The sequence below is a fragment of the Mustela nigripes genome, unplaced genomic scaffold, assembly GCF_022355385.1.
Source record: "Mustela nigripes isolate SB6536 unplaced genomic scaffold, MUSNIG.SB6536 HiC_scaffold_195, whole genome shotgun sequence".
Classification (NCBI taxonomy): domain Eukaryota; kingdom Metazoa; phylum Chordata; class Mammalia; order Carnivora; family Mustelidae; genus Mustela; species Mustela nigripes.
In genome coordinates this window covers 1-15,661 of record NW_026739606.1, presented here as the reverse complement: position 1 = coordinate 15,661, position 15,661 = coordinate 1, and the positions used below count along the sequence as shown (strand labels likewise).

At 36.3% G+C, this 15,661-nt stretch overlaps 1 protein-coding gene across 1 annotated transcript in view; it reads right to left on the bottom strand.

Annotated features, from left to right (window-relative positions):
• The window catches only part of LOC132008543 (phosphatidylinositol 3,4,5-trisphosphate-dependent Rac exchanger 2 protein-like), a gene marked incomplete at its 5' end in the record, with an annotated part of 22,225 nt that extends 18,471 nt beyond the window's left edge, over positions 1–3,754 (bottom strand). The window contains one exon of the mRNA XM_059387175.1: positions 3,621–3,754. Within this exon, the coding sequence (XP_059243158.1) occupies positions 3,621–3,754 (134 nt within the window). The remainder of the gene's footprint in view (positions 1–3,620) is intronic.
• Between the last annotated feature and the right edge of the window lie 11,907 nt (positions 3,755–15,661).

Below are 15,661 nucleotides of genomic sequence, written 5' to 3'. Positions count from 1 at the left end.
GGTGAGTGCTGTGAAGTGTGTAAACCTGGTGATTCACAGACCTGTACCCCTGAGGATAAAAATATATGTTTATAAAAAATAAAAAATTATATATAAAAAAAAAGGTGGTTCTATTAAAGTATATCAACTGAGAAGCTTCTGCTTTGAAAATAATTTTGCTCTATGTTTTAATGTAGAATATTTTTTATCCCAATTTCCTGATTTCCCTCCTAATTAATTATTTTAGTGGTCATCAGATACACGTTGCAGGAATCTTCATAACGGCAGAAAAATTAAAACAAACTAATAAACAAAAACCTAAAGTCCACTAGTAGGAGATGGAATAATTAAGTTGTTATCAATTTAATTGTGATAATATTCAACCAATGGACTATCAAGCAAGAGTTAAATGAATAAACTATTCCTATACATATGGATAAATAATCTACAAACTATATTATATACAAAATATAAAGTGCAGAAAACAAAATACATTATAATACTTAAAGAGCTCATTAACAAACCAAACTAAGCCATATTATGCTTTATGTATTAACTACTATACAACATATTATTTTTTTAAATACTAGTTTCTCCTGAGATTAATAGCATTAGTAAATTCCAGAGCTGAGATTCCTAATCAGCACTCTTGGCTTTTGTGAATGTAACTCTAGGATTCAATTCATCAAGTCCCCAGATTTTGCAATTAAAATACTTTGGAAATCTGGAAAAGGTTCAGTTTACTCACACTCACTAAACAATCTTTAGAGCTTCAATAGTACTTGGTTAAGGGGATGAAGTAAACTAAAATGAAGGGACTTGGTTAAGAGGATGAACTAAACTAAAATGAAGGGACTTGATGGTATATTCTTCCTATTTCAATTCAGGAAGGGAAGGATAATAACATTTATGCAGTATTTATATTTCTAGTCACTATGTATTTTGTCCACATTATATACCCATTAAGGATATTTGTTCAAAAACTAGGATTGTAGGGGCACCTGGATGGTTCAGTCAGGTGGCGTCCAACTCTTGATGTTGGCTCAGGTCATGATCTCAGGGTCCTGGGACTAAGCCCCATGTCAGGCTCTGCACTTCAACAGGGAGTCTGCTTCTCTCCTTCTCCCTTTCCCCCTCCTGCTGCTCACTCTCCCTCTCTCTCAAAATAAATAAGTCTTTTTTTTTTTTTAAGATTTTATTTATTTATTTGACAGAGAGAAATCACAAGTAGATGGAGAGGCAGGCAGAGAGAGAGAGAGGGAAGCAGGCTCCCTGCTGAGCAGAGAGCCCGATGCGGGCCTCGATCCCAGGACCCTGAGATCATGACCTGAGCCGAAGGTAGCGGCTTAACCCACTGAGCCACCCAGGCGCCCAATAAATAAGTCTTAAAAAAAAAAAAAGAACCCTTCAGGATTTTAATTTTACAAAATCTTTTCTGTTGTTTACCAATTTAACAAGGAAAATCGTAAGACCATAAATCATATCATCATTGTACATGGCTAATTTTGCAAAAGCTTTGCACTAGAAGGCAGGCATATATATATATAAATAAGTATGAGATCAGTTGTAATTTAAAAAAAAAGATCTCATTCTCAAATGGATGCCTTTAATAACTGCACCTAGGTGGATGTGTTAATTGACTTCATGGGCAAAATCCTTTCATGATGTATATCAAATCATCATGTTGTACAATTAAAATATATTACTATGTTATTTGTCAACTAGTCCTCAATAAAGCTGGAAAAAAATTGTACCTAAACAACTTGAAGCACATTATAATTTTTTAATGAGTTATATTCAAGTAAAATTAACAGCCTTTTCTACATCTTCTTAAAACCTATTTCTTTTTTTTTTTCAGCTTAAAATTATTTTTTTATTTTTTATTTATTTTTTTTGATTTTTGATTTTTTATAAACATATATTTTTATCCCCAGGGGTACAGGTCTGTGAATCACCAGGTTTACACTTCACAGCACTCACCAAAGCATTAAAACCTATTTCTATGAATCCCAATCTTGCTGCAAAACACAGAGAGTTTAGTAAAAAAAAAAAAAAAGAATTCATTTTCATATGTGGTAAAACATCTTTTTTTAAAAAAAAATAAATCTCATTAAGGCAGGGATTAACAACTATCTTTTTCTGAAAGATTTATTATTTCTTTCTTTATTTAAAGAGAGAGAGCATGTGTGAGATTGGGAAAGGGCAAAGTGAGAGAGAGAGAAACTCAATTTGAGTGCAGAGGCTGATATGGGGCTCAATCTCACAAACCTGAGATCATAACCTGAGTCAAAACCAAGAGTTAGACACTTAACCAAATGCACCACCCAGGCACCCCATAACTATCATTTGACTTTAACCCTAACCTGTTCCCTTTCAGCAAGACACATGGGTAGTTCTATGCTTTCTCAGCATCACTGTATGTTTGCACTAATGTCTCCTGCTAGGGCATTCTGATACTATAATCTAAGAGGCAGAACTCCCATGTCATCAACATAGCTGCCAAATCAGAGAACTTGCTCTTGACATCTTGTTTATTGACTTAGGAAATCCCATTTCAAGAGGTGAAGAATGATGTTCCCTTAATCTTGCCTCAGAAATCAGTCAGTTTTTGAGTTTCTCATTCTCATGCTACTAAAAATCTTTGGTTACATTGTCCTCATTACTGAACCTCATTTCTAGAATAAACACTCGTACAAACCCTGCATCCTCAACCCATCTGTTTTACCTTTAAATTTCATGAAACCTTTTAGTACCTTTTCACTGAAAATAATGTATCCTGGATATGGTTAGGAAGAAGTATATAAAGGCAAAGGAAATTTCCCAATTAAATTCAGCTTTATTATTTTGTTTAAACAATCTGTACAACGTTTCACCAGGAGTTCAAGGAAACATCCTCTAAGTACCTCCTAAAGAAAAAATTATATCCCTACTTTAAAAAAATTACATACATCAATAACACTGCTACATTAAATTACTTAAACTAATGAAAACTAAGCTATACCAGGAACTTGCTTGGGTTTCATTCATTCACTTATTCATTCATTTATTCACTTATTCAACAAATACCTCTTGAGTGTCTATTACACGGCAGATCCAGTCTCTGGGGAATAGCACAGAATAAGCAGCAAGACCAATATTCTCATGGACTTTACAGTCTAATCCAGCAAAGGCGGCAACAAATAAATAAAGAATGAAGAAAATATTGGCAAGAATTTTCTAGCTATTTATATAAAATTGCCGGGAGGCTATACTAGATGGGGCAGTTAAGGAAAATATTTCCAAGGACGGGGAGGAGATTACTGGGAAACAGCACTGGGAAACACGGAAGACATATTCACCTTTCCTACAGAGCCTGAGGCATGTGGATTAGCAACAGAAATATTTATTTTTCCTCCAAAAGCTTCCTGGGAAGGTAGTGTTATTGAATAATAGTCACATTTCAGTCAGGTTTTACAAGAAGGTAATGAGAAGAATCAGAAAATAGGCTAAGAGTATGTGAATTACTGAGGAGATCCTGAGTTCCCAGGAGGACAGAGGAAAAGGCTGAAACTGTGAGATTGATAAATAATTTCTTTTTTCTTAAAAAATATTTTCCAAGGTTAATAAGTTATTTCTGAAGTAGTACCTTTTTATCACCTTACCTGTGTTTCCTTTTGCAATACACCAGAAGATTATCAAAAAGAAAAAACACCCGTTCTTGAATATTTCCAGAAGAAATTTTCAGCAAGACGCCACACATTAGCATCTCAGTGCAGGTGTCGGTGATATTGGATCCCTAGGTTAAAAAAAAGAAAAAGAGAGAGAGAGACAATGTCTGATTACTTAACAGAAACTTTTGTGTGTAATTCTTTTTCTCATTTAAAGTCTGTTTTTATTTCAAGATACAATATATGGACAGGATAAAAGTTGATACACCATAAATATTTATACACTGGATGGAGGTCTCTTTTCCTCCCAGACTCCTCCTCATCAGTCTCAGCAGTTATAACTGTGGTTAGGAGACTCTGGGTCTTCTTTTAGCTTTCTTACACATGTAGGCATATATAAGCATGGATGATACACCACATTACCTATGCTCTTTTACAAGGAGATGATTTCAAACTGATGCATAAAATTCATGTGTCTAGCACTTCTTTCCCCCTCCTTTCTTCCCTTGGTATGGGAAAAGAGTTCCATGGATATATCACAAAGTACATGAAATTCTCTAACTTTTCAATGGGTTTCAACTCATTTATCCACTCCTTGGATGGAGGGAAGAAAAAAGAAGAAATTAAAGAAAAAAAAAACTATTTAAAGAGGGCAACCTTCCATAGAGCTTTAACAGTAGTCAAAAGTTAGCATAGGCACACTCATTCCTTAAATAAGCGTTCACTGAGTGCATGCTAAGGTTCAGATGACTAGTGACAAAACTAAGTCTTAACATAAGAACTAACCACTGAGAGGAGCCACAGATGAAAAGAGCCTGAATCATGAACAGAGGAAAGCTGCCCAATGAAGCAGAGCACAAGCATTAGATTGTTGTGTGAGCTGATCAAAAGTCTGTCCTTTGAGCCATTATAAATGTGGCAGTGTATTTGTTTCTACATCCTAAACTATCAAAACTAATGCACTGAGTGATACAAAACAAAAAAACAACAAAAAAAAGTTTTCAGTAGATAGCTGATAAGCATGCTCTGTTCTCAATATGTCTGGTCTCTTTAAATCTAGGGATAAATTTCTGATTCTTTTTCAACTCAATGCTTTTATTTTTGTTTTTGATATTTAAAAGTCAGATCATGAATTGTAAATTTCATATTTCCACAGAAATAATTGGTACAGTTTCTCTGATTATAAAAATTTAAATTACAGTGATAACTCATACATGTCAGTAAGAAACGCCCCAATTAGGAAGTTAGGAGAATGTGGTTGTATTGAGCATCTGCATTACAAACACATTTTATTTATTTATTTTTTACTAACTTTATTTTTTTAAAGATTTTATTTATTTATTTGTCAGAGAGAGAGAAACAGAGAGAGCACAAACAGGCAGAGAAAGAAGGAGGCTCAGTCCCAAGACCCCAGAATCATGATCTGAGCCAAGGGCAGGTGCTTAACTGACTGAGGCACCCAGGCATCCCTCCACACATATTTTATTTTTTGTTTTTATGTTTAACTTAATTTTTTTTATTTTATTTCCAGGAGAGTTAACATACAGTGTTATACTAGTTTCAGGTGTATAATATAGTGACTCAGCAAGTTCATACTTTATTTAGTGCTCATCACAAGAAGTATATTCTTAATCCCCCTCACCTCTTTCACCCTTCCCCCGACTCAACTCCCCTCTGGTAACCATCTGTTACAAAATATTTTAGATTTAAGACATTTCCCTTTTCTTTGTCTTTCATCATAAAGGTGGACATATAACTAGAGATCTATCAAAAATTTATATAATTTCATATCCTTCCTCATGTAATAATTAAGTGAAAACTGTCATCAAATATGAATATAAATCCCAATTTCAGTGGCAATGATTTCTTACTTAAGAACTATCCTTACCTCAGAAAAAAACTATGATAGAATACTATTAAAAATGGAAATAAGGAAACATCACATTGATTCTTGCACAAGGACATATACAAAGTTATGAAAGTGGTTTTATTGATAACAATTTTACAAAAGGTACAAAATACTTCACCTTAGATTATTTCTCATGGTAGCCCAAAAAAGTAAAGCAAAGAAGCTAAGTTGTTATCTAATTAAACGGTAGCTGCAAGGGCGGAGCAAGATGGGGGAGGAGTAAAAGACTTAAATATCATCGGGTCCCAGGAGTTCAGCTAGATAGTTATTAAACCATTCTGAACGCCTACAAACTCAACAGGAGATCAAAGAGAAAAAGACCAGTAATTCTAAGAAGAGAAAATAGACCACTTTCCAGAAGGTAGAACGTGCAGAGAAGTGAATCCAAGGCGACATATGGGAAGACAGACTGTGGGGCAAGGGCCAGCTCCCAGCAAGAGAGAGAGCAGCAGAGGACAAAAAAAGGAACTTTAAGACATCTACTCCACTGAGGGATGTCACTGTAGAGGCAAGCGGGGCGGGGGGGGGGGGTAATCACTCATGGGGATAGTATGGTTTCAGGACCCACAGGGTCAAAAAAAGACCACGGGTGTCTGACTGTGGCAAAGCTCCCAGGTACAGAGCAGGGAAGCCAGCTGCAGAGACAGAGCCAAGGAGGGAGAACTAAGCTCAGGTTTACCTTGCACCATGATCCGAGGCATGGGTGGGCCACTACTCTCCCAGCAGGAACCCCAAAAGGAGCAGATCAGGGGAGAACCCCCACTTCCTCTTCCAAGAGGAGCTGTGTAGGAGCACAGAGCTGGAGTCAGCTGGGTTTGGAGACTCCAAATGGGAGTGACAGGATGGGTGAGGTTGGAGTGCAACCAGAGACCAGGGAGACAGAGGGATTAACTGCTTTTCTCTGATGGTGCACTGAGCAGTAGAGCCCCCAAGCTCTCAGTTCCTCCTGGGCCAGAGATTGAGAGGCCACCATCTTCATTCTGGTCCTCCAAAGCTATACAGAAAGTGTTCACGGAACAAAAGCTCCCGAAAGCAAACATGAGCAGATGACTTAGCCTGGGCCCTGGCAAGGGTGGTGCAATTCCATCTCAGTCAAAGACATTTGAGAATCACTGCAATAGGCCCCTCCCCCAGGAGATTAGCAAGAACATCTAGCCAAAAACAAGTTTACTATTCAATGAGAACTGCAGAACTCCAGAGCTAGGGGAAAGCAACACATAGAATTCATGACTAAAAAGACTGATTCTTTAGTCTTGGAAAGTTAGTTTTTTTTTTTTTTTAATTTTATTTTTTCTTATTCTATTTTTTAAAAAATTGCCCTCTCTCTTATTTTATCATTTTAACTATTTTATCTTATCAATACCTTTTTAAAAATCTTCTTGAATTTTCATTGTTATAGTCATATTCTATCCCTTCATTGTATTTAACTTTATTTTTTGCATACATACAGATTTTCTTTAAAATTTTGGGACACAGATTCTTCTAATAGATCAAAATATACCCTAAATCTAGCACATGTCTTTGTTCTAGTTTCCAGCCTGATCACATTCTTTCCTCTTTTTTTCTCTCCTTTTTCAAAGAACTTCTTATCTTATCAATTCCTTTTTTAGAATCTTTTTTAATTTTCATCTTCACAGTCATATTCCATCCCTTCATGATGTTTACTCTTATTTTGTCTGTTCTATTCACCAGTCTAATATGTATATATTTTTCTTTTTTCCTCCTTTATTTTCCTCCCAGTTTCAGGTCTCTCCAGACTTTGTTAGTATATAATTTTCTGGGGTCATTGCCACCCTTGTAGTATTTTGTTCTCTCATTCATCTTTTTTATCTGGATAAAATGACAAGGTGGAAAAACTAACCACAAAAAACAACAACAACAACAAAAATAAAATAAAACAAACAAAACAAAACAAAAAACAAGAGGCAGTACCGGTGCCTAGGGACCTAATCAATGCAGACATTAGTAATACCTCAGAACTACAGGTCAGAATGATGATTATCAAGGTGCTAGCTTGGCTTGAAAAAAGCATGGAGGATCCAAGAGAATCCCTTTCTGGAGAAATAAAATGCCTTTCTGGAGGAATAAAAGAACGAAGCTGAAATCAAAAAAGCTATTAATGTGGTGAAATAAAAAAAATGGAGGCTCTTACTTCTAGGATAAATGAGGCAGAAGAGAGAGTTGTTGATATAGAAGACCAAATGATGGAGAATAAAGAAGCTGAGAAAAAGATAAACAACTACTGAACCACGAGGGCAGAATTTGAGAGATAAACGATACCATAAGATGAAATAATATTAGGATAGTTGGGATCCCAGAAGAAGAAAGAAAGAGAGAAGCAGAAGGTATATTGGAACAAATTATAGCAGAGAATTTCCCTAATTGGGCAAAGGGAACAAGCATCAAAATCCAGGAAGCACAGAGAACCCCACTCAAAATCAAGAAAAATAGGTTCACATCCTGTCATCGAATAGTAAAACTTACAAGTCCCAGTGACAAACAGAAAATCCTGAAAGCATCCCAGGACAAGAGGTCTGTAAACTATAACAGTAAAAATATTAGACTGGCAGCAGACCTATCTACAGAGATCTGCCAGGCCAAAAGGACTGGCATGATATAATCAGCATTAAATGAGAAAAATATGCAACCAAGAATACTATATCCAGCTAGGCTGTCATTAAAAATAGGAGAAAAGATAAAAAGCTTCCAGGACAAAGACTAAAAGAATTTGCAAACACCAAATTTCCTACAGGAAGTATTGAAAGGGGTCCTCTAATCAAAGACAGAACCTAAAAGTAACAGACCAGAAAGGAACAAAGACAATATACAGTAACAGTCACCTTACAGGCAATACAAGGGCACTAAATGCATAGCTTTCAATAGTTACTCTGAATGTAAGTAGGCTAAATGCCCCAATCAAAAGACATAGGGTATCAAAATGGATTTTTAAAAAAAAGAAGAAGAAAGAAAAGACCCATAGATATGCTGACTGCAAGAAACTCATTTAAGACCTAAAGATACCTCGAGATTTAAAGTCAGGGGGTGTAAAACAAGTTACCATGCTAATGGACATCAAAAGAAAGCTGGCATAGCAATCCCTATATCAAAAATATTAGATTGTAAGCCAAAGGCTATAGTAAGAGATGAGGAAGGACACTATATCATACTTACAAGGTCTGTCCAACAAGAAGATCTAACAATTTTAAATATCTATGCCCCTAGCATGGGAGCAGCCAATTATATAAACCAATTAATAACAAAATCATAGAAACATATTGATAATAATACAATAATAGTAGGGGACTTTAACAACCCCCTCACTGAAATGGACGAATCATCTAAGGAAAAGATCAACAAGGAAATGAAGCTTTAAATGACACATTGGACCAGATGGACATCACAGATATATTTAGAACATTCCATCCCAGAATAACAGATTACACATACTTCCTTAGTGCACATGGAACGTTCTCCAGAATACATCACATCCTGGGTCACAAATCAGGTCTCAACTGGTACCAAAAGTTTGGGATCATTCCCGACATATTTTCAGGCCACAGTGCTTTGAAACAAGAATTCAACTACAAGAGGAACGTTGGAAAAAACTAAAATACATAGAGGCTAAAGAGCATACTACTAAAGAATGAATGGGTCAACCAGGAAATTAAAGAATTAAAAAAAAATTCATGGAAACAAATGAAAATGAAAACACAACTGTTCAAAATCTTTGGGGAACAGCAAAGGGAGTCTGATAGGAGAGTATATAGCAATACAACCCGTCTCAAGAAACAAGAAAGGTCTCAAGGACACAACCTAAAAGAAGCTGGAGAAAGAACAGTAAAGAAAGCCTAAACCCAGCAGGAAAAGAGAAATCATAAAGATCAAAGCAGAAATCAATGAAATGGAAACCCAAAAAAAAAAAAAAGGTAGAACAAATCAATGAAACTAGGAGCTGTTTCTTTGAAAGAACTAATAATATTGATAAACTCCTGGCCAGACTTATCAAAAGAAAAGAGAAAGGACCCGAATAAATACAAACATGAATGAAAGAGAAGAGATCGCAACCTACACCAAAGAAATACAAACAGTTATAAGAACATATTTTGAGAAACTATACACCAGAAAATTTGACAATCTGGAAGAAATGGATATATTCCTAAAGACATATAAACTACCACAACTAAACCAGAAAGAAACAGAAAACCTGAACAGACTCATAATTGGTAAGGAGATTGAAGCAGTCATTACAAAAAAAAAATCTCCCAACAAACAAGAGCCCAGGGCCAGATGGCTTCTAAGGATGTCTACCAAGCATTTAAAGAAGAATTAACACCTATTCTCCTGAAACTGTTCCAAAAAATAGAAATGGAAGGAAAACTTCCAAACTCATTTTATGAGGCCAGCATTACCTTGATCCCAAAACCAGACAGAGACCCCATCTAAAAGAATTACAGACCGATATCCTTGATGAACATGGATGCAAAAAATCTAACCAAAATACTAGCCAATAGGATCCAATAGTACATTAAAAGGATTATTCACCATAACCAAGTGGGATTTATTCTTCGGCTGCAAGGTTGGTTCAACATCTGCAAATCAATTAATGTGATACATTAATAAAAGAAAGAACATGAACCATATGATACTCTTAATAGATGATGAAAAAGCATTTGACAAATTACAGCATCCTTTCTTGATCAAAACTCTTCACAGTGTTAGGGATAGAGGGCACATACCTCAATATCATCAAAGCCATCTATGAAAAACTCCCATCAAATATCCATTCTCAATATCTGTTCTCAGGAAAAAACTGAGAACTTTTTCTCTAAGATCAAGAACACAGCAGGGATGTCCACTATTATCATTGCTATTAAACATAATACCAGAAGTACTAACCTCAATAATCAGAGAAGAAAAAGAAATTAAAGGCATCCAAATCAGCAAAGAAGAAGTCAAACTATCACTCTTTGCAGATATGATACTTTATGTGGAAAACCCAAGAAGCTCCACTCCAAAACTGCTAGAACTCATACAGGAATTCAGTGAAATGTCAGGATATAAAATCAGTGCACAGAAATCAGTTACATTTCTATACACCAACAACAGAACAGAAGAAAGAGAAATTAAAGAGTCAATCCCATTTACTATTGTACCTAAAACCACAAGACACCTAGGAATAAACCTAACCAAAGAGGCAAGGAATCTGTACTCAGAAAACTATAATGTGTTCATGAAAGAAATTGAAGAAGACACAAAGAAATGGAAAAGTGTTCCATGCTCATGGATTGGAAAAACAAATTTTGTGAATATGTCTATGCTACCTAAAGCAATCTACACATTTAATGCAATCTCTATCAAAATACTATCATTTTTTTCCAAAGAAATGGAAGAAATAATCCTAAAATTTATATGGAACCAGAAAATCCCCCAAATAGGCAGAGGAATGTTGAAAAGAAAACCACAGTTCACAGAATCACAATTCCGGACTTGAAGCTCTATTACAAAGCTATAATCATCAAGACAGTATGGGACTGGCACAAAAATAGACACATAGGCCAATGGAACAGAATAGAGAGCCCAGAAATTGATTCTCAACTCTATGGTCAACTAATCTTTGACAAAGCAGGAAAGAATGTCCAGTGGAAAAAAGACAGTCTCTTCAACAAATGGTGTTGGGAAAATTGGACAGCCACATGCAGAAGAATGAAACTGGACCATTTCCTTACACCACACTCCTTAGACTCAAAATGGATGGAATACCTCAATGTGAGACAGAAATCCATCAAAATCCTTGAGAAGAACACAGGCAGCAAAACCTCTTCAACCTCAGCTGCAGCAACTTCTTCCTAGAAACATCACCAAAGGCAAGGCAAGCGAGGGCAAAAAAGAACTCTTGGGATTTCATCAAGATCAAAACCTTTTGCACAGCAAAGGAAACAGTCAACAAAACCAGAAGACAACTGACAGAATGGGAGAAGATATCTGCAAATGACATATCTGATAAAGGACTAGTACCCATAATCTATAAAGAACTTATCAAACTCAACACCCAAAGAACAAATAATCCAATCAAGAAATGGGCAGGAGACATGAACAGACATTTCTGCAAATAAGACATCCAAATGGCCATCAGACACATGAAAAAGTGTTCAACATCTCTTGGTATCAGGGACATACAAATCAAAACCACAGTAAGATACCACCCCATACCAATGAGAATGGCTAAAATTAACAAGTCAAGAAACAACAGATGTTGGAGAGGATGCGGAGAAAGGGAAACCCTCCTACACTGCTGGTAGGAATGCAAGCTAGTGCAGCCACTCTGGAAAACAGTATAGAGGTTCCTCAAAAAGTTTAAAATAGAGCTACCCTATGACCCAGCACTCTCACTACTGGGTATTTACCCTAACAATACAAATGTAGTGACCTGAAGGGGTACATGCACCCAAATATTTATAGCAGTAATGTCCACAGTATGGACTATGAAAAGGTCTGCAAGATCCCTGAAGATCTCTTCTGAACCTTCTCCAGTTTGTGAGGGTCTCCCTTAATATGGAACATCTCTAGAAGTGAACACTACCACTCAGATGCAAGCTGGAGAATAAATCATGTAGTGATATCAGTATTTCTTCAGTCCCCTACAATATATATCTTGATTCTATAAGATTGTATTAACACATCTATGGCAATCCCATCTGACAATTAATTCAAAATGCTCCATTAGTCAACAATGCCTCTAGATGATTTTCCTCTATTGTATGCTTAAATAGTTTAACTTTTTTTTTTCAAGATTTTATTTATTCATTTGACAGACAGGGATCACAGTAGGCAGAGAGAGAGTGGGGGAAGCAGGTTCCCTGCTGAGCAGAAAGCCCGAAGCGGGGCTCGATCCCAGGACCCTAGGATCACGACCCGAGCAGAAGGCAGAGGCTTTAACCCACTGAGCCACCCAGGTGCCCCTAGATAGTTCAACTTTTGATTTAATCTAGATTGGTATCATAGCAAACTCTCAAACCCCGTACTAATATACAAATACATTATGTTTGGGGGCACCTGGGTGGCTTTGTTGGTTAACTGTCTGTTTTCAGCTCAGGTCATGATCCCAAGGTCCTCGAATGGAGCCCTGTGTCAGTCTCCCTGCTCAGCAGGTAGCCTGCCTCTCCCTCTCCCTGCCCCCCACTTGTGCTCTCTCTTTCTGTCAAATAAATAAATTTTTTTTTTAATCTTTAAAGCTACATTATGTTTAAGTCATTACCATAAGTTCCCATTAGCTCCTAGCTCCTGATCAAAAATCAGAATAATATTAATTGAACTCTGTGAGGTAAAACACTTCTTTTCAAAAACAGCCCAAAGCATCTGTTTAATAATCTATTAATGAAACTTTGTGGGGTAATGACATCAAGCCCAACAATCTTGTTATGTTTTAAAGTATATCTCACACTATAAACATAACATCACTCATATTATATTTTACTAAATCCTACTGAGACATTTCTATCACTGAAGTGATATGTCTTTAATATTTAACAGCAAGCTTTAAGAATTAGAACAGTAGGGACGCCTGGGTGGCTCAGTTGGTTAAGCAGCTGCCTTTGGCTCAGGTCATGATCCCAGCGTCCTGGGATAGAGTCCCACATCGGGCTCCTTGCTCGGCGGGGAGCCTGCTTCTCCCTCTGCCTCTGCCTGCCATTCTGTCTGCCTGTGCTCACTCTTTCCCCTCTCTCTCTCTGATAAATAAATAAAATCTTTAAAAAAAAAAAAAAAAAGAATCAGAACAGTAGGTACCTTTACCATCTTCTACCATAGTAGAATAGTAATATAGTAATAGATAATAGTAATCTACTATTATCATATGAAATCTCCATTAAATAATTCCCAGAGAATTGCTTATACACTTAAAGGAATCTGTGTTGAACATACACATTTGTCTAAAAAACTCCTTCTATATGAATGGCCTATAGCATTTTTCTTTATACCATGTGTATAAGCTGTAAGTGGTAAAGAAGAACCATTGTGCTCTTGATTTACCATGACTGAATCTGCGCATTATTACTAAGACAATGGCAAGTAGAAATCATTAAGAATCTTTTAACCACAGAGATGTACAATGTTACAAATATTAAAAATTTGACCAAGTGTATATACAGTCTTCTGTATAGTCATGATATGCCTCTCACTTCAAATCCATCCCATGTACAAATAGACACTTAATAAGTGTCACTTTTTAAATAATGTTGTGGTTATTTCCCCCTTGCTTACATGATAAATCTACCTTTCTCTGTAGCTAAAACAAAAGAAAACAAAGCAAAAACCTCACAACTTTATCTTTAAAGTAGATGAAATTTATGATATTTTGAAATTACATGCATTTTTTTTTCATTTACCTAGAAATCCCCTGGCGTTAGGAATAAAGAAGTCAAGGTACACAATTTACAGAAGAAATTGAAATAAAGTATGGCTATGAACATCAGATTTCTAGGTAAGAGTCAGGAGCACTAAAGTCTATCAAAATGACAACGTCAGGCAAGTGAACTAGAATATTAAAAATGTGGAAGCAGTAAAACAAGCCAGGCAGATCATCAGAAGAGAGCAAAGCCTGTAGGGCAATGGTTCTCAAAGTTTAGAGTTTGGGAGACACACCTGATACGCTTCTTGAAATTCCCAGGTTCCCTTAAGGTCCTACCTCTGTAGGAGGTAAGGTAGGACCTTAAGGGAAGATTCCCCAGGTCATTCCAGTAAATGCTGATGCATGTGGAACACTCTAAGTAAAATTGCCTTGGAGGCTTTGGGTACCTGAATCCAGGTGCTCAAGTGCATTGTATGGCAACCCTGCTGACAGGGAGAGAGAGGTGAGCACAGGTCTCTGCCTGAGGTAGTCTTGACTGCTTCCTAGCCCCAGGGCAGATACGCGTTGATCGTGTTACCATGGTAGCAAATATACCACATGGTCACCTCTGGTACATTTCATCACTGGTGAATATTCACTTACTAAATAATATTACATAATAATAATATATAATATATATGTAATAATAATATTACATAACCTAGTTAGTGTTTTATCTTCATTTTGAAAATTGATGCTAATTTTTAAATCTAGAAATCTGTTCTTTGGCAATTCCATATTTAGTCACTGAACAATCATGTATGATAAACACTTTTCTCTAGATGAATACCAAAGTCAGGGTTTTAACATTTTATAACATGCCAGACAATGTGTTAAACATTTTTTCCTGTTATAAATCTCTAACAATTTGGCTTCTCTGTTTGTAAAGTTTTAGGAAGCAAGAGGGAGAGAGGGACAGAGAGACAGAGGGAGATGGGAGGGAGGGAGAAAAGAAGGGAGGGGGGAGGAAGGAAGAAAGGAAGGAAGAAGGAAAGAAAGATGGAGAGAGGATAGGAGGAAGGAAGATAAAAGAAAGGGAAAGATGTTTGGTTAGATCAGTTTTGTACAGTCTTTCATGGGTCACCAAGTAGATGTTGAAGGCGGCAGATTATTTCACTATGGGAAAAAATCAAACCTATAGAAATACTTTTACAAAGATGGAATTTCATGTGTTTGTGAAAAAAAATTGTCCATGAAAATAAGCTATTTTAACAGTACAGTGATAGATCAGAGTCATAAACCAACATTTAAGAGGCAAGGTATAAAACAATTACTTTTAAAAAGTAAAAGGGCTTGTATAAATCATTAATTTTGAACTATCCTAAAGCTATTACCCATAATATAATATGTATATGTACATATTCAATACAGATTTTCTTTTTAAGATTTTATTTATTTATTTGACACACAGAGAGAGAGAGAGAGAGAGATATCACAAGCAGGCAGAGAGGCAAGCAGAGAGAGAGAGGGGAAGCAGGCTCCCTGCTGAGCAGAGCCTGATGTGGGGCTCCTCAATCCCAGGACCCTGAGACCATGACCTGAGCCGAAGGCAGAGGCTTTAATCCACTGAGCCACCCAGGTGCCCCAAAACAGATATTTTTAAATAATGTGTTTACCCATATGATTCAGAGTTTTGTTGTCTCAACAGTCTCTTAAAAAATAAATGACCAAAATAATGTACTTTTTTTATCTAGATGATTTATCCTTTTTAACATGCATTTCCCTTTAAGAAGCAACATT